At 35.2% G+C, this 20,256-nt stretch overlaps 1 protein-coding gene across 4 annotated transcripts in view; it reads right to left on the bottom strand.

Moving 5' to 3' along the window:
* Positions 1-20,256, bottom strand: part of LOC135691174 (HAUS augmin-like complex subunit 4) — a 25,261-nt gene extending 5,005 nt beyond the window's left edge. Inside the window, exons 1-10 of one of the 4 annotated variants that reach the window (XR_016145289.1) lie at positions 18,634-18,856; positions 17,453-17,572; positions 16,782-16,913; positions 15,828-15,983; positions 14,754-14,847; positions 14,008-14,147; positions 12,479-12,609; positions 11,928-11,996; positions 11,157-11,360; positions 838-7,549 (exon numbers count right to left, since the gene is read on the bottom strand). Coding sequence is in view for 2 of the 4 variants with exons in the window: in XM_065208961.2 (XP_065065033.2) it covers positions 11,165-11,360; positions 11,928-11,996; positions 12,479-12,609; positions 14,008-14,147; positions 14,754-14,847; positions 15,828-15,983; positions 16,782-16,913; positions 17,453-17,563 (1,029 nt within the window). In the remaining 2 variants the exon portion in view is untranslated. The other 3 variants (XM_089116024.1, XM_065208961.2, XM_065208960.2) reach the window with 3 other exon arrangements.

The raw sequence follows: 20,256 nt of genomic DNA, 5'->3' as shown, positions 1-20,256 counted from the left end.
GTGCATGAAACATAAAATAGAGTTTTGATTATAACGATAAAAGTGTATATATTACAATCTTATGTTAAACCTTATGTTATAATGACTTCAAAGGCATAATTGAAAATGCCCTTAAATAAACTCTACCGACTGTGTGTAGAAACAGAAACTTCGCTTGCGCTGAGAAAAAAGAAACTCTTGAACTTGAACTGAAATTGTTGAAAATGAAATGAAAACATTTGTTTTTTACTTTAAAGAAAAGGGACCGGCGAAAGAATTGGTTTGGAGAAAATTGCAGTGAATAAAGCAAAGCAAAGCAATTTTCTTCAAAAGGGTTTGTTTGGAGAAAATATGAAGGCGATGCGTCAAGAAACATGAGGGCAATGTTTTAAAAGTACATAATTAGCATATTTTAAAAGAAAACAGCAAAACCTAATCGATTTGAATAGTTGAAAAGCTGTCCACAAGGAACCAATTGAGTCAAAAAAGGAGAAAAAGGTTTATCTGCCGCAGCTTTAATACTTTCACTCAGGTTACTCAAGTCGTTTCAACAGCTGCCCATTTCCCATCAATTTGGCATATTTCATGAAAAACTCTCGAGAGCAAGATTGCGAAAATGATCAAAACGAAAGATAAAAACAAAATATAACATTTAGTATTGCATCCGAAATCATGGTCGTAAACAAAATAAAATTTGTATCCAGTTGTGCTAATCAAAATCACGATAACTGATCACGTCTTTTTAAGTATATTAAAAAAAAGACAAATTACAAACACATTTACTTAATAAAACACCGTAAAACATATCGTGCTCAACACAATACACAAAACACATAAAACATACATAAAAAACCTTACCAGATCAGCACAGGTCTCTCTGATCTGATGACATCCTTCTCCAAAGTTGTTTAGGCAACCCTCTGGTGGCTTATAGCAAAAAAGCTTGGTTTATAGAGCCGAAGTCAGATTGTTTACATTTGGAATGCATAATTTATCGGATCTTTTCACAATACTTTAAACATCACTAAACCGTTGAGCTATCCTTTCAAACGAATCATTGAGGGATGTTTGCCCCCGTCGCGAAAAAACAGCATATTCATGTTTCCAAGCCTTTCAGGGGGAAAGAGATTTAAAAAACCAACAAAAATTCTAACTTGAGGTTGAAATAGGGAAACTTCTCAGTGCATTTTATATTCAAAGCAGTAGATTTCACAACAGAATTTTCTTTCACATTGAATATGCACGATATACATAGCAAGCAGCGATGGCTCACGCCGACAAAATGTGGGAGAGAATGAGCGAACCGTTCTTGGGACTACGCCCTGTTTAGGAACGCCTCAATTTATCCTGGTATGCCCTCTAAATATTTATACTGTAAACCCCTAAAATTGGCAAGATTTACATATCATCTACAGTTTTAAATAGGCTATACAGGCAGTCGACATTCAAACAAATCTTAAAGAACACCTGAAACAAGGGGGCAAAAAGGGCGTATCGTAGTTTCTGGTACCTCATTTCGATAGCTAAGGGGCGCCCGGTCAAAAAGGTTCCCCAAAGTATTTGTATATCCATGTTCTTAGACTTAGATCAAGTTCACCTTATATTCAAAAACTTGAAAAGTTCTTTAATTGAAGCATATAACTTATCTTCTCCTCGTGAACTAGAAAGAAACCTGTCCGCAATTTGCTATTCTGTCTGACATGCTACAGACCACTGGACTGGGCCTTTTTGCAATCCGTAGATAGGGGTTGAGTTTTATTTTTATTCGTAAGGGCTCAAGATGCCTTTGTTACACCACTGGGCAAATGATATATTCTGATTTGGCTGGCTTTTCAATGAAATGTTGGTAATGGTACATCTAATTGACTGTAAAACGGAGTTTGCTTCTGCGATTAAAAAAAACTCATAAAGAAAAGGTATTTCCTTGGGACTGAATTATTGGTTAAGAACACGAGACATTTCATTTGCAATAGTTAGATGTTAGAGGAACGGTTACATCTTGCTTTTTCATGATTGTGTACCTATAGTGGATTGTAATGATTAAACGAATGCCATTCTCTTAAGATTACGCATATAAATAGTTTGTAAATCCTATCTTTAAATTAGCATATCAGCCAATTTCCTTCGAGACATTAGAAAAAAAATGGATTATAATTTATGAGCTAAGAAGTTGACTCAGATTTAAACCAATTGAAGCTTGCGCATTATTTGGATGAAGACTAGGCAGATTTTCAACCTGCAACGCTTAAAATATCACGCAGACCAGAACACACTTATACAATATTACAACGAAATTTGGTAATAATTGTTAAGTGAATACTGCTCTTCTGAATAATTTTTAAAATAAACAACGATGTTTTAATAATGGTAATGCCAGTAACCAGTAAAAAGAGTAAAGAGAGAGCGATTACTATATAAAAAGGATACGGTGCGTAAGTTAGTGATACATTTCAAATCATATACTGATAAATGTGAATCTTTAAGGCTGTAGATGTGATATTGATAATGTTTTCTGAAGGTTTTTATCTGAAGGTTTTTAAAACGGCAAATGGCAACTGATTTTGAATGCAGAGAATAGATAAATGAAGATAAAATTTGGGTAGGGTAATATGTAAGAGGAAACTTATTCAGTGGGCAGTGGACTTTACATAAAACGATTGATGATTTAAAGGATCCTTCATATAAACAACGAAGGCAATAGTTTTGAAGAGAAAGGCTTTTGTTTTGTAAAACTCGTATTAGACACCGTTGACGGCATATTACAATCGCTGTGCTGAAAAGCACTGAAACTTCTTCTACAAGATTACAGTATCACCGGCTTCTATTAAAGTATCTATTGCGCATTGGAATACACTGAGCCTACGGCGCAAGCCAAGGAGATCTGCTTAACAGCGACAGACTAATATCCTGCTCAAAATGCACAAAGATACCGTTGATAAGGTAAACAGCCCTTAGTCATTTCGGTCACTGTGATTTAAACATTACTAAAAACTATAGAATTTATCCTCTTACGCCTTCGAAACAAACAAAAACGCGCGATTCTAGAAGCAGTGCCGCGATATCTTTCAAGGTACAAGAGCTCAATGGTCTTAACTTACATTCGAATCCTGCTTTCCATTTAAGGTCCAAATAAATCTGTTTCTTTTTTCTATTTTAACGGAGACATTGGCTTCAGTATGCAGTAAAACAAGACTGCTATTTCTGTTTACGACAAACATTGGATTGGTTTTTAAGAAAGATCATGGTTTCTCCAGAGCAACTGCTCTATGCTTTGATTGACATCTTGCAGTGATACAAGATAAACATTAAATTTAATATCAAGGAACTGGAAATCATGAGATGTTAATGTTAAATTGATGAGACCAGACCTGGGTAAAATTTGAAACATAGCATAATTTCAGGGCTGTTCGTGTTTTCAGGAACGCAAAAGTCAAGGGGGGAGGGCGTGGGGCTCAGTTTGGCTTTTTTATATCAGGTAAGTCCTATTTGGAAACAAAGAATACAAAATAAATGAGGTCACGAAGATTTGAATAATGGTCACGAAGAACTATTTTTACTGAATTTTCAAAAAATCAGCTGTCGATAAATGTAGAGGCATCGTTGCTTGTGTTTTGTAGAGGAGGCAGAAAGGCGAATTAGATTTGACACTTATTCAAGTTTAAAAAAAGAGAATGATTATTTAAGTTGGGTTTAGCAATACTCGCTTAGGTGATAAATTTGATTTGACTGAAAAAACAGTATTGGATCCGTTATCTGAACACTTGAAAATTAATTGGACCATGGTTTGTGACCCATCTACAAAACCGCTGGCTATTTTAATGCTATTTTAATGGGTAAGCCATACGTATTTTGAATTTCCACAAAATTCTTTGAACCCCGAAGAAATTTTATAAGATTGAAATAAACAAAATATGTGGGCTTTCAATTTTTTCATTTAATATCGACTTTTTCACCTAAACCTGTGTAATTAGGCCAGCTTTCCGGGAAATCAAAGAAATTTCTCCGGTCTTATCTTTGCTATCCTTTGTGGTTTTTTAAAAAGATGAAAATCATATTCATTCCAGTAAGAATTGCACAATGAAGCCAGAATCAACGGTTTGCTAAACTCTGAATGGCTACAGTAAAAGCCTCGAAAGCACGTGCTTTTGCAAATCTAACCAGTCATTTAAAATAACCACGAATGACACAATTTGAAACCTCAAATCGAATTAACTATTGCCATTTCAACCAATTTAAAATAAAAGGGTTTGTGGTTAAATAAAGAAAATTTTCTTTAGTCATCAGGCTGAACACCACCATGAAAGAGAGAATATGAAATACAGCCGAAATATTAACCAGTTATTTAAGTTATTTGTTTCATTTGTTGCCCAAGTATCTACCTGCTTGTTTCGCATGCATCAAATAAACAAGCATTTTACGTTAGATTGTTAATGGTGGTCAGGTCATTGGCGATGTCAGACGAAAATTGACTCTGTAAATTACAATGCGATTCAACTATAGAAATAGAATTCACCGCACAACAGACAGCAACATATGCGGAGTCGTATTCAGTAACAAAGGACGCAAGTCGAAACAAACCTTAAACTGTGCTCAATTGTCGACAAGGTCATTCTTTGTCAATGAAAAAAGAATATACACTTACGTTCAAAAAGTATTGGGACACACTTCGAAATTTCGAAGACATTTTATGCAACAAACTTGGAAAGACTTTTTTAAAATCTTTCTCATTAAATAAGTACAGCAGCTATTTCCATGAAACTTTCACAATACATTGTTGATGTTTTGACGCATTTTATGTACGCCAAACAATTAAAAAAACATCGACCATAAAATTTCTATGGGCCTTGAGACGAAAACCTGGAGGCTCTTGAAATTCAAGAACTGAGTTAAGAGAAGCGCTTACAAATTGCTTTCTACTAAAATAAAGCAAATGAATTTCGTTAAATTGCATCAATTGTCGGTTGCTCAATGAGTGCAGCTTTTCTGGTGTGTAAAAAGATTTTCCGTACAAGATCAGAAAAAAATTTACCAAGGGATGGCAGACCGAAGAAGTTTACGACGCCGTGGGACGAAAGATCTTTACTGATCTGGGAACTGCGAAGTAATAGGTTTGAATCCTTACTAGAAATTGTGTTGTCATGTAAAAAGAAGCTAAATGTTGGAACATAAGCAAAAATATGGCTATAAAAATCATGAAAAAATACAAATTTTTCAGCTTTATAGGAAGAAAATGCTCTCTCATAACAAAAATTAAACATCGCTGACGAATACAATGGATTCTCCTTGAATGTTACGCAGTTTCAAAATGGACTCGAGTAAATGCAATAATTTAATAAATTTGTAGCATTTTCGTTGATGTAGCAAACTTTATTTGAAGAATAAAATTTTGATTTTGTAATTTCTTTTATAAATTTCTTTGTTATGCAAACGTGAAATTAAAAAGTTGAATTTGTTTGGACATCTCTAAAATTTTGTGAAGGTCATGTGACTTTGCTGTTATTAGGCCATTCAACCCTTCTGCATATTTTGTTGTTATATTCAGGAAAATCTTAAGAATCCTATGTTTTCAAGGTTATAATTTATAAGTTGAAGCATTTTCTTAACTTTTTATTCCACTTTGGGGATACGTAGGCCTAGATTATTTGGAGAAAGACTACCCAAATCTGAAAAAGTTTCCGTTGCAAAACCGAATCCAACGCAACGCCATAATTCGTTTATCGAATTTGTCCCAATACTTTTTGAACGTAAGTGTACATGCAATTCTTGCTGAACATTTCAGCCTACCTGGTGGCAATGTAAAGAACAAGTGGTTTTCGAAAAAAATCAAGCTTGGTATGAAAATTGAATAATAAAGTGAAAAAAACTGGTCTTCTTTTCATTAACAGGCGAAGCTAGGGTCCTAAAGTTTCTAAAAGCACTAGATCGTTAGTCGCAACACAGCAGATTTTTCGAATATTTCGGCTGCATAGAAAGCACTATAATTGGCTTTGAAATAAGCACTCTTCAGAGTATAAAACGTCAGAACATAGATCGAAAACTCTACGCTAGGAAATCGAAAACTTCGAAAACTCTACGCCAATCAGAAACACGAGCACATGAATGTTGAGGTTGCCCAATCAGTGCCGCTTGCCTATTGAGAATGTTACCAATTGAGTCCTAAGGTGAAAACGAACTCGTTGCGAATATTTTGCTCATTCCATCCACAAAGTCTATTAATACGTTCTGTTAATTAATTTTTCAGCGACATATCCACCTTGAACGAAATTTTTATGTCGTGTTCCTACTTGTTGGCTGTTTCAACGTAACTTGTGCAAAATTCAATTAAAATGCATTTTGTGTAACACACAAAGAATCCGAGAATCAAATATTTCCAGTATAAAAATGAGGAAATTGGACTAGCTGTTTTACAAAGGCATAGGGAACAATAAATGATTGGTTTTCATACGGATATTAAAAAGGTAGCTACAGTTATGATGAAGAGACTCGACAAACCTTATAAGCAGACTATAAATAATTGAAGCACTAAATAATGTCTTGATGCTAACAGCAAAATTTTATAAAATTAAAGTTGATTGCATTTCCCTTCCCCATCATCTGCACTACATCTCCTGTGCTTAATTTTTGTTTTCTAAATCAACGGTAGTACAAAGAGTGAACTTCTTGTTTTTTTGCCTAAGTATTAATAGAAACAAAAAACCTTAATAAATGGCGCTGAACAATTTCCAATGGCCGAGATTAGGCCAACAAATTTCCTCTTAGCAAGACGTTCCAAGACCTATTCATAGTATAAGAATCTAAGTTTAAAGCAAACTCTAGGAAGAAATTCTCCCATTGGCTTTTTCCATAACATGCAATGCTATCGCAACAGCTTCGTCTCTACTTCGCAGTAGACAACCGTTATTCTACTAGCTACTCTGCTTTAAATTTCTCCTGAAAATCACACACACTCAAAAATTTTAATCAAAATGTCTGATAAGTTGTCTTGGACTCAGTTATTTCTGTAAACTTAATGGAAACACCTTAGTTGTAATTTTGTGAAATCAATGACGGTGGCAGCAATTTTCTCTAGTTCAACCAAACTGCAGATTTCGTTTAGTTTAATTCTCAACATACACGATACACAATTGATTATTCTCGTTTTTCTAAATCTTACTCCAAACTTCAACGGAAGAGTACACTTCATAAACTTCATCTCTTTCTTCGGCAAAATTCAATTTGTCACAGCATCTTCGATGTATTTTGACACAAGAGTTCAGAAAACCCCTTAATCTTCCTCTGGATGAAAATTCGCCCTATTTGCCTTAATCAAGACTTCCTTTCTATCTTTGGATTAAAAATTCAATAGAAATAAAATTCAAGAATAGTCATCTTTGGTACTTTTTCAGAAAAATTTAAGCAAAATTCAACGTAATTTATATACACTTGTCAAGTTATGCATTAGCCCTCCTCAAAACTGCCGCCTCATTAGTTAACCTACCTCCGGCTCACAGCCGTGGAACCGTAATGTTATCTGGACAGTGAGACACCTTATCGAAATATCTGTAACGATTCATCGAATACATGAGTTTTCCTACAAGGTAAACGTTGAGAAATGGAGGAAGCTCTTCAACCACATGGACGATTAAAATATAAGGAATCATTGACGTATGTTATGTATTTTTAAGGTTCTTAAAGGTGGGAAAATTGCGATAAGTCCGATCGAATTGAATGATAAAAAGATAAATAAGACACTCCTTGCGCTGAGAAACAGATATATGGATGAGGGACATACAGGTCCTTGAAATCACGCTGTATTAAAAATACTTAAGTAAGCTCACTTGCAAGTAGATATTTGGGTTTTGGGGACCAAGCCTTGACGCTGATTGCAGCATAATAAAAATGAATAGAGCGAATAAGTTCTACTTCATTTTCCGTGAACTTATAACATGATCCTGCCTCAAAAAAGTCCCGAAGAACCAACAACGGATTTCATTTTGTGCAGATATTTTCGTCTACTTACATAAGAATATTCTAATTCACAAAAAGCCGTTGAAATGTAACATTTTCCACGACAGCAAGGCACGAGAGATTTATACTTTCTTGGTAAAGCATGTTAAGGTCAAGACACTTGTTTCCTTCATTTTGGTACACCTTCAGAAAACGTTAACATCTAGAGTATACATAGGGCTAGACTCTGCAGAACTTAGAATTTTGTAACCTAGAAACTCATCAACAGACGGTACTGTGTAATGCTCACGGAACGATAAGCACTGGCTCGTTGTTAATCTTGACCCAGTATAGACTTTCCAGGGCCTAACAACAAAGCTTGAAAACTGTAAAGTAATCTGGAAACCTAATGCATATCTCCAACGGCATACAGGGCAGGAATGAGCTTCTTAACTCTGTATGAAATACATTTAAACAAAGAGGATTATAGGAGCTTATAATCAAAAGAGACAAAATGAATTTGCATTGCATACAGAAATGGGTATGTTAGGCAAGAAGTGATTCGTAGTTATCATATTATCTTTGCTCGCTGTTAATAAGAAAATCACCTGCGCTCAGACGCAAATTCAAAGCAAGCAAAGTCTAAAAATATGCGCTTGACGTGAATTAGAGCCAAGTAAAATACGTGTTTGCGGTATTTTTCTAGAAGATTAACGCTGTTTTGTCATATTCTATTCATCGCGTCTAGCTAAGTAAATTTTACTTGAAATACCGTTTGTGGCATAGAATTCAGTAACTACAAACTGCTGCATCAATGCTGAATATTTAATCATGCGGTTAGTATTACCATAGAGAAAATCGTTTTTAAGAAATAATTGTGAGCTGATGGATAAACCAAAATGGTTGGTTTGGGTAGAAGTTGGAAGGATCACCGATGAATCAAGGAAAAATATCAAAACAACGACGACGACAACAACAACAATAACAACAACAGCTACAACACCAACAGCAACAGCTACGAAATCAACTAGAAAATAACAAAAGCAATAGCAGCAAATACAAAGAATTAACCAAATTAAGAAAACTTCTAGCTCTTATAATCTTCAAATTTCTGGGATATTGAGCAGTTGGGCCGTTTAAAGTGAAAGGATGGCTCAGTTGTTAGAGGTGCTGACTACAGACCCAAGGGACCGTGGTTCGAGTCCCTGACATGACCAAACTTTCACCCAGAGTGAGAAGAGTTGCCAGCTCTCTGTAATTCCAGGCGTAGGAATCACGAGGTATGGTCACATCGAGAGGAAGGACCAGGACACTGCTCGATAAGCATAAGCTTCTCAGTTTCCTAAAAAAACTACCTTCGGATGCTAGGTAGCAAAAAATACAAATACAAACGCGAATTTCTATCATTATAGGTTGAGGTAAACTGAAATAGGCACACATCACAGGTAAAGATAGAATAAAACACGCAAATACAGCAGCTATCTCTTTTGAATCATAGCTGCTATATTTCATTTAAAAACTGTTGGGAACCTAGTAAAGGTCAGTGGATAAGAATGTAGCAAGGCTTGCTAGGAAGCACAACAATTCCTTTTTTTCTTAAAAAGTACATTCTTATTAAAATTTTCGTTGAAATCCTACTGTTGTATCTGTAGAAATTGTTTTGTTTTGCTGGAAATTTTGTACGTTTTCTCTGTAAGAGAGAATTGCACCTAATGAGGGCCTACTTTGGTTGCTTACCTACGAAGTGCACTTTAAAGAACTTTACTATAGTAAGAAAGCAGCCTGGACTTTTATCCCTAATCCAGAGCTAAATTGGAGTTAATACCTAGACTGTTTCACAGTGACTGTGCGGGTCGTCAAAATTTACAGAGCATTTCATACAGCGAAATCCGTACCACGTGCAGCTCACAAAGGCAAAGGCTGCATATAGCACCTGTATTAACTAAAAAATGCTAATGAGGGTAACAACATATTGCGTTGTTTGAGTAAAAAAAGTTGCGCATGGCGACAGAAGAGAGGTTGAAGGCGCTGTTGCAGTCAATGCCAACTGATAAGTGGAAAGCTCAACGAAACTAAGTTACTTTGGCATTGTAAATTTCACTAAAAGCAGAACAACTCTCAATAATGCAAACAGTACTATATGTTTAAATAATTACACTTTGAAAGGTGACCAAAAGATCTTATTGATTAGCAAATTCGCTAGAGTGGCTTTAATTTTGGGTTGTAATGCCGACTGTTTATTAAACTCTGTTAAGGGTTGGTGGTAGAAAGCAAAATTCAAAATGAACGTCTTGTCATATCCTGATTATCTTTTTTCATAAAAATATTAAATAACAACTGCGTGCCTTAGAGCAAGCGTTTTCATTACCCGCTCTTAAGATCGCATTGCTTAATTTCCAAAAAGATTTCTCAAAACCGATAGCATCTATTTTCCTATAGAATATTTCTGCGAGAGACAATAGCCTGGTGCTAGAGACATACCATCGAGAAATGTATACTTTTTTGAGATATTAATATGAAGAAGGACAATCAAGGTCCAGCGAAGGTTGTTGATTTTAGACCTCGAGACGATCGAGTTCCCGAGGAGGTAACCGGACTAAACCAATATCCATTGCTACAATTTCAAAGGGTAAAAAAACGATGCTGAATATGCATATGTTCAAAGTTGCTTATTTTATATGAAGAAGTTCACTTTTTTCAACAGTGAAATCAAGAGTTGGCGATGCAGATCAAGGGTTTTGCTACAGAGTACAAGCGGCTTTGGAATTTGGGCTGGAACAGCTTGACAAGTTCCTATCCAAATGCAGCAAGGTTCCTATCCACATGTTGCATGGAAAAGTGGCATTTCGCTGACACCAAAAAGAAGCACATGCTAGCCGTAAGGCTGAGAAAGCTAAGAGAGAGCCAATATTCCAAGAAAGCTTTTCGGATAGCTATTGTCGTTAAAACATTCAAACTGACTACCTAATTTCAACGTTTCATTTTCATTTAACAGCTCTTTTATAGAAAAATAGGAAGTCAAGAAAGACTGTGATGATAGAAACTAATTGTTAAAATAAAATAAGTCAGAATAGCAGCAGGGATGTGCAAAGTAAATATAGTATAGTATACATCAGATCTAGCCATTACACCATTATCTATGTTGAATTATAAGTTACATGATGCTACCTTTTTCAATTAAAAAGAAATTTATTGTAAACATAAATATCAATTGAAAAATAACAAAAATGAGAAAATAACGGAATTCAAACCTTGCATCTCAACGATTCCCATGTCCCTGGGCTCTTTTAAGTTCTGACAAGGCCCATTTTCGGTTGTCAATCTCGGCAGTCAGCTGAGCATACTCCTTGACCAGAGAATCGAATCCAGAACCAATCGACTCATAAACTTTGAGGGTTTGTTCGAGTTTTATCAACTCCTTCTTACTATCTTTGAGGGCTGTGTTCAAAGAGTCTCTGTACACAGAAAAGGAGGTAATGTATATGATAAGAGCAAGAACAAACTATCGGGGTTTCAAGGATGGCTTTAAATGGGATTGGGATAAAATCTACTTTCAAAGTTTATTACCTATAAAAATACAACCTTAGAAGGGCAGCTTATCCCTTTCAGACTTGCCTTCATTTTAAAAAAGTTACTTTCCTTCCCGGTCGATGCACTAAACCTTAAACTGGGTTTTGACGTTATGGACGTGAGAGCAATGATGCACCTGTCTTCAATTTCAAAATAACGACTGACAAAAATGTATGTAGGTAAAAATCAACAGCAAAAAAGACGTTTGGTAATATATCAAAAAACAGGCAAGTTTGAGATTTCACAGCCTCTTCCCCCAAGTTTGATGTAATATCAAATACTTCAACTTTATATGGACGGGTGGGTCAATGCATTACCCTAATATTCATACTATTAGACGTATTGCAGGCGTGTGCATCTCTCAAGGTTCGGTAATCAGTTGCAGGTTAAAAAGGTTGATTCCAAAATGATACATTGTATTGAGGTGTATGGTCAGGGAAATGCAACGTTACCTTATTTGCTTTAACGCAGGAATTGTATCTGGATTATAGGTATCCTTTAGCAGTTGTAATTGTAATACTCTGAAATAAAACAAGATTTCAGTTAAAAATAATGTGATTGGAAAGTATTCTTATTATTCAGATAAACTATAATATCGTAAGTAGGAAAATTAGAATTCTCTAGAGGACTTGATTTGAGCGGTAATTGATTTAATCATTGACTCAGGCAAAGACAAGTATGTAGGAAAGGCAATATTTTTACGGAAAGCTGCAGCAACATCAAACGGAAGTCACAGAGCCTGTTTAGTTTAGTCACTAGTTTGACTGACGTATAAAGAATACGCTTTTAGGCGGGAGTTGTGGAAGAAATCTAATTCCAAGAAACAGTTCAAAAATAAAACTTACGTTTGGAAGAAGAGTATTCAAAGCTAGTTCAAAAATATCTACCACAGATAAAACTTCTAACGAAAATGTCCAACTACGCTTCCAAAGACGAGTGGTTAAGCTGTTAAGAACTTTGTACCTCTCAACGATGGATTAACGGACTGGGAACAAAGACATACTTGATTTTTAGCTGCATTGCCTCGCATTTCGTTCCAAGCCATTCTACGGTAGTTCTCGTGCTTTCTGCACTCGATTCCAATATTCGCGTTTTCAAAAGTCCTTCTAGATTTTCGATGCAATCTTTCAATGCCTATTACAAAAAATACAGGAAACTTTACCAGCGAGCGGTTGCTCAAGATGGTGGTAGGATACCTTTCAGCGATACAGGGAGTCTCCAGGGCACGTTAAATAAAAATACAACAAAAGATGAGAGTTTCTTCCATTGGAAACCTTACCCAGGTATGGTAACGCATGACTCAAAAACAAGGAAAGATAACATTTCAGCTCTCCCTGTTCTCCTTAGGCAAGGCTAGCTTGGTTACAAACAAATTGGTTGAAGTTGACGGGAAAAAAGTCTCTTTTTGCATCACCTACTGGTACTAAAAAGCATTTACTAGGAAAAACAACTCGCAAGTGGTTAGATGTGTGCTTTTACACATTTTACTAAGGCATGTCGCGACCCTAGATATTTCAGATATTTCAAACAAACTTTCAGATAAAAGGCCTCATTGTTTATCTGATATCTAAAGAAATTTTAATCAGTTTGAAAGAAATTGTCAAAGTTTTATTTGAGTTCAAGAGAAAATGTCTGCTGCACCTCTTCTTGCACAAGGAGATATACAAGTAAGCAAACAAAGGTTGCCTATGACAATCTACTGCTTTGAAGGAGTCTTTATACAAAGAAAATTACTCATTTTTAATCTATGCCACTACGGAGTATTATAAAAACGACTGAAGAACATAGGCGTAGAGGATGCTAAATGTTTACGAGGGCTCATTGTTGATCATGTCTGGATATTATTGCATCACCGAGACAGAACTGCCCGAATGGAGCCTGAAATGCGACACATTTTGCTTGGTTAAGGGACATGCATCCCTCCCAGTCCTATGTCTCCTACGCCTGTGCGAGAAGAATCTTTGCTTTTCAGCCTGTGAGACATGAAGCATTCTCATCACAGGCACAAATTCTATAAGCAACCAGATCGCACCGCGCTAGCTGTTAGGTAATGTTGATTCTAGAAACTTTGTAATCGAGCAGCCGGAAAGTTTTACATAATTTTTTCTCACAAAGTATTTATGTACAGTAAAGGTTTCGTATGCTATCTGAAAATAGCAAACAATAAAATTTCATTGATAAACTTTCATTTACAAGACACTTTAATTTAGTCTTTTAGACTTTATTATTCTATTTTTACATATCGTTGCCAGAAAGCAAGTTCCAGGAAGCATAAGACATTACAGCAAGAACTCTTTATTTAAGAACAAGATTCTTGTTTTTGGAAAAATTTCCTTTAACCCCATATGTAGTAGTTATTATTATCATTATTATTATCATTACTGTGTGACGCCATGTGTCTGCGCCTATGATTTGATTGTATTCTTCTATTAAGCAATCTCCCAAACAGACGTATTTATCTCTTGCTTACGAAGTCTAAACAATACTGATTAGAATGGACAGTAATTTCTACAAAACAAGATAAATACTTACCTCTTTATATCGAAGCAGTAACTCTTGATGAATTGCCTTCTCTTTCCTGATCTTTTTCTCCTCGCCCGATATCCTACTCAATTCCTTTTCAACCAAAACAGGAAGGTTGCCAGCTTTCGCAAGTGCCAATCCATCACTTTCTAAATAACAAAATATAAAAAAGTAAAATTAAGGTAGTAGCGTCTCATAACAAAAAATCAACTGGACATTTCACTATAAATTTACAAAAGTTGCTATGCTTTTTTGTGCATAGAAAAGGGACCGCTCCAGATTGTTACCCCAATTTTCATGCAAGCAATCATTAGGCAACAGTTAATCGTAAATGCCTGGTAATCGCCAAATCATCAAACAATTTTTTTATGTCCTTTGCCCCAAAATCTCAGTATTACTAATGTTTCATGCTTCCATTTTTAAATGTATATTCATTTTGTTAATACTAAATTGCTCTCCTAAAAATTTTGCATTTTTTTCCAAAATGGTACCCAAACCCATATATTTAAAAATTCCGCACATATTTAAAAAGCTGATTCCGATAATTCTGCACTTTTCAGAAAAATATACCCCTTAATAATGGCACGTCCCCATACCTCAAAACCTATTTAGGTACACCACAGGCAAATTGCTGAAAAAAACGATGCTTTGAAAATTAAAAGCTACCCACAAACTCAGGTAATCAGTCCTAGATTTGAAATCTTAGGGGTACTAAAAAAGATAAGATATTGGCCATAGTGACACTACAAGCTCACCAGATTCTGTATTTGAGTCCCATAGCCTAATCAAGTCCATGCATTTTTGTTTTAACCTTTGCTCTATATCAGGTATGAAATACTGTTGAATCGTCTAAAAGATAATCAACAATGAATAACGTCAGGGATGACATTGGAAAACTAATTGCAATTTTGAATATGAGCTATTGATCTCGTAAAAAAGATGGATGAAAATGTGAAATGTTGAGTATTCATGAAAGACAGATGATGCGTGTAAACTTTACAATAAAACTATGAAAGTAGCTGAGAAGAACTTTGCAAAAACATTCCAGTTTTTTGAGTGTCCTTAACAGTTTGGTTTAGCAAGTGAAGGAATGCAGCCTACAAAAAATATTTTAACTTCCACAAAGTGGCCTTAGATCTAAAAATCTCCTAATAAGAATAATGTGAATAAGTTCCCCTTTCAAATGAGGCCCACCCAGAACTTTTCCTTTGATGCAGGCAATTGCCTTTGCCAAAGCCTTTGCCAAACTATTACTGCATGCTAATGCTGCTATCACAAAAATTTCATGCATGCAAGTTTGTTCCTATATAAATCGCGGTGTTCCTGTTCCTAGTGAAAACAAAGCATTATTGCTCTTTTTTACATTACACATCAATACATCAAATTGTTTGTTTACAAGTGGTCACACATTTGGAATATCATAGGAAGCTGTTGGCAGTTGATACCCTAATGCCCCCATTTAGGCCCTTGAGGGGTTCTCATTTAACAAATATTTTGGAATAGCCAATCGCCCTCGTAAGGTTATCCAGTTTGTCACAATTGTGAAAATTTCTTGGTCTGGCCCCACCCCTATTTTGCTGTCAGATTTGAAAAAAACAACTAATTGACTATAGATTCTTTCTAATGTTTTCAGCGTTAGAACAACTAGTGTAGCTTGCATATGAAAGTATGGTAGATAAAAACAAACAACTAAAACGAGAAACATTGAAAAGAAATTTTGGAAGAAAAAGAAGAAACAGTGAAAGAAAAGGGGTATTAATACTGCTTGGTTCCAGCTTATAGCCAAAAGACAGGGTTAATGCGTTTTGGTACAAGTTGCAATGACTTACATGCTTGACTTTCTGCTTTTTCTTAGCTCTGTTATTCAATTTAGCATCTGTCAAGCCAAAAAAATTACTGTTGTAGGGTTTATCATCTGTCCAGCACATCTTGATGAAATGAATTGCTTCTGCAGTCCTAACAGACTCTTCAAGTACAGCATATGCCTTAAAAAGACAAGACTAACAAAATAGTACAAAAATAAAGAAGCTGTTAAATTAGAAAATCATCTTAAAATATGTACTGAGAATTAAAACAATCTGTGCTTTCAAGACAAAATATTCTAAGTTTGGTTTTAAACTGGTTTTGGATGAAAAATTGCAACTTGAATATATTAACTATTCCATCACCGCATTTTTCATTGGCATAATATAATGTAGAAAAATTTAATCTTATTTGTTTGTTTCCCATAATTCAGAACACAATAAATTTGCCAGTATGCTTGTATTTGCCCCTTTCAACACAGACACTAATTGTTTTTTCTATTTTATGCAAATTTGAAAATCCCCTAAGTAATCAATATACTTTCGTAGTGTCAAGACTAGGAGTGTATATGTGTTATTTCTTTATCACATACAGGCCATATACAGTAAAATCAAATTAAAGACACACCAAATACTGCTTAAAACACTTTGACAGTTAGCAGAGGGTGACTGTTAATGGAGCTTAATTTATAGTTTTGTATTTGGGTCTTTGAAAATGGTACTGCAACTAGAAATGAGGTCGACTGTACCAAAAATGTCTGAAGTGTAATTTGGCACTTGACATAACAACATGAGATTTCAAAGGTTACTAGATAGGTTTTATAGATGAATATAGAGTAACTTGCAATTTACTGAAACAAGAAGCAAAATATCCATTAAATTTAGAACATTCCTTGCTCCCATAGTTTCACATAATAAAAGCAATTCTGGATCAATGTTTTAATACCTTAATTTTAATAACATTAGTTCAAATGTTTGTACCTGCTTATCTTCTGGATTTATCTTTCCTTCTTCTCTTTTAACAAATTTATCCAATAAAATGTCTTTAATGATATTCAAAATCATTTCTCTTTGAAAATACACCTTCTTTACTTCTTGTAACTGGTTTGTTGCCTAAAAATTCGATTGTTGTTAAATGATATCCTAGGCTGAATCCAGTCTAAAAAACCGACACTGAAAATCAAATGATAACTGAAAATCTAGCACTGGTGTTAAATTTTTACAAAGTGAATAGCTGTTTATAGAAACCATTTACTTGGGTGAAGAAGCCTAGTATGAAAATCATTAAAATTGGACTTTAAAAAAGAAAAATTGTTACAAAATATGGAGCTTTTCTCTATTGTGTGGTTTTGAATGGCCTGATTTTCTGTGTATGATTGTCATGATGTGACCATCCTTCCAATATGCACCACACCATGACTAAGATTCTAGTAATTCATTCCATTATAAATGGTTTAGCAAAAAGCACAACCAATATCAAACTGTCTCTGATAATATTCAAATCAAGGAAACAGATTAGATTTTACTGTAAACTGAAACAACAGCTTGCAAAATCAGGATGGAGTACTGTAGCTTCATAAACAAAACTGCACATTGAAAGTAGCAAGACTAATATAAATATGTAAATAGCATAAAGAGAATGGATGATTAACCTCATTCAAATCTTCAGCAGCATCTATTGAAATGCAATCTTCATTAACAACAGACCCCAGCATCTCCATCAGTTCTTCAAACTTTGGATACTTTGATATTTTCCCTTCCATATCAAGTGTCTATTCACAAAACGAAAATATGTAAAGAGGCAAATTCATAAATTTCAGCTGATTTTGTAGCAGACATATTGTACTTGAAAAAAGATGCTTTTGGCCAGCTGACCACCAAATTTAATATTAAAATGACACTTCTATCCAGTGGCGACAAAACAAGTTTCTAAGTTGGATAGGAACCCTAATTTGAAATGCCTTACCATAGGCTGATTCCACAGTCAACTATCTTTTGAAACACCAAAATATGCTATGAAATAATTTCTACAGGATCTGTTGAAGTGTTCAAACTGTTAAATATGAAGAAACTTGTTAATGTGATAATGTGCCACAAATGAGTGCAGGCGAGAAGCCATTCACAGCAGTCAATAATCAGCCAGGTAACAAGGGGTAGTTTCCCCTAAGTGAAGATTTTGTGGACAGAGAGAAAGTGCAATCTTGCGTGTCTTCTGTCTGAAAGGAAGATTTTGCTGGAAGACACAGCAATTGAAAGTTTTCTAGATGAATAGAAATTAAGAGAGAGAAAATTGTTTTATTGCTGAAGACACCTTTTTTGCTTCTTTTTTCCACTAACTCTACCAACTCCCCCTTCCCTCCCCCCAACATCACCACAAAAGTAAGAATTGAACTTTGCCTTCATTGGACACAAGGAGTTTGCCGTCCCTACTCCACTGACCTTCCTACGGGCTTGGGTACAATACAAGATCAGCAAAAGGTAAAAAGTTGTATGTCGCACAGAAAAGAAACACCTGGCAAATTAGAACATTCAAAGCAAGGGCTATTAAAATATGGAATGCTTTACCAGCATCAACAACAAAGCTGAACAGTTTGCTCCTTTTCAAAACAGCACTTTCATTAGACTTTTATCGACTTTCAAATTTATTGTAAATAGTGGTTCTTACAATTCTTTTTTATTGTAATTTTAGTATTTTAACTAACACCCAACTTTTATTTATAGTGGGCGCTGTAGTAAAAAATTTAACTCGATTAGTACAGGCTACCCGCTTTAAAAAATATCTATTATTATCTATTATTATCATTGGATGTAGATGTAGAGATAGAAACCTCACCAAAACGTTGATGGCAAAAAATTTATGAACGTTTCTTTCTTGCTGATCGGAATTTAACCCTGTAATTGGCAATCCAATTAGCAATTACGTGCAAGGTGAAACTTCGCTCCGCGCAGCACAGCTTTGTCTTTTGCCCCCGTGGTGACGAAGGCTCGTTCAATCAGTTAACCTTAAAATCAACCAATTTAAAAATTAAACAATATTTGGAAAACGGAAATGTGCAACGAACCTTTTGTTCCCTGGTAACTTGATTAGAAAAAGTTTGGTACAAGTAAGACTAAAAACAGAAGAAGTTTCGCGCCCTGGCAAGAAATAGGAGGCAAAAACAAAATGGTACCGAGTGTCTGATGGACAGTCAGATCACTGATCAATGTGTCAGATGGGACAAAAAAGAATTATTTAAAATTACAAGTATTTAAATCCCAACACTCCAAGCACAGCCAATCACACGTATAGATGTGAAATTAATGTACGCGCTGAAATTCACCCCTTCAATTCATTTTCTAGAGCAAGAGAGACTGGGGGGATGAGTCAGGAGGGGTCAGGACAAGTTGGACCAACTCGCATACAAATTTGCCCGACTCGTCAAAGCCTTTAAAATCATATCAAATGACATATTTTTATAATATTTTCTAGGACATAATCAAAATTCACCTTTTAGCTTTCAATTTGTTCAAGGTTAGAACTAACTTTGCAGGGAGTCGTTCCTCACATCTTTTTGTCGGACGAAAAAAGTCAACACACTGGCTAGGACTGGTTCTTTCTAATATTTGTCTTAAGATTTTGGCAATTTTCTCGCGCTTATCAATGGACCTAAGTTCTTTCTTACTTATAATGTTCTCACCCGGTTAAAGAGCGGTATAAAGAACCGTATTTTTACAAGAATAGCTTAGTCTTGGAGAGACTGGTTGGAAATGTTGTTGTGTTGGGGGTGGTTGGCACACTCCTAATTTACGTCTCTGACCTTCATGTTCAATGTAATGTCGTGTGTTTAATATGGCTAGATTTTGTAGCTCGTGTAGCTGTTTGTAACTATTATATGTAAAAATATGAAAGCTTGTGAATTTTTTTGAAAAAGTTCTATTTTTAAGACGATGAAATTTGATTTTTCGTATATTTTTCCCAGTTTTAATTTAGTGTCTTGTCTCTGTCATAGTTTGCTAGACGATTTGCTGAATTTTCTTTGTACAAGACGCTATGTCATGGCGGGTGACTTCTCTAAAGCTGAAGATGTCACGGTTGAGCTCAGGGTACAGGCTAGGTTCAAACTTTTACATGGTTCGATTGATCCTTAAAAACCAATCTCCGTCTAAGTGCATAAATATCGCCCAATGGCATTTTGGACCTCCAATTGATCATATTTGAAACTTTCGATTTTATTTGGTTTTCCATTGAACTCATTTCAACCTCTTTGTAAATAAAAAACAGTGACCAAAACTGACAGATGCCCTACTAAAATTTCAAAATTCTTGACTAAAACATAAAAACGGTAGGTTCTTCGTGCGAAAGTATTAGTATCTCGTATCTGTATCTCTCTAGATTATCCAGACGCTTGGCTTGATGCTTCACATGAGGGTATGTACCTTGATATGAGCATTCAAGATAGAATTTCTTTTCGAAATT

The sequence above is a fragment of the Rhopilema esculentum genome, chromosome 4 (genome assembly GCF_057945365.1).
Source record: "Rhopilema esculentum isolate cy_ngs chromosome 4, ASM5794536v1, whole genome shotgun sequence".
Lineage (NCBI taxonomy): Eukaryota > Metazoa > Cnidaria > Scyphozoa > Rhizostomeae > Rhizostomatidae > Rhopilema > Rhopilema esculentum.
This window is presented reverse-complemented; position numbering and strand designations above follow the sequence as displayed.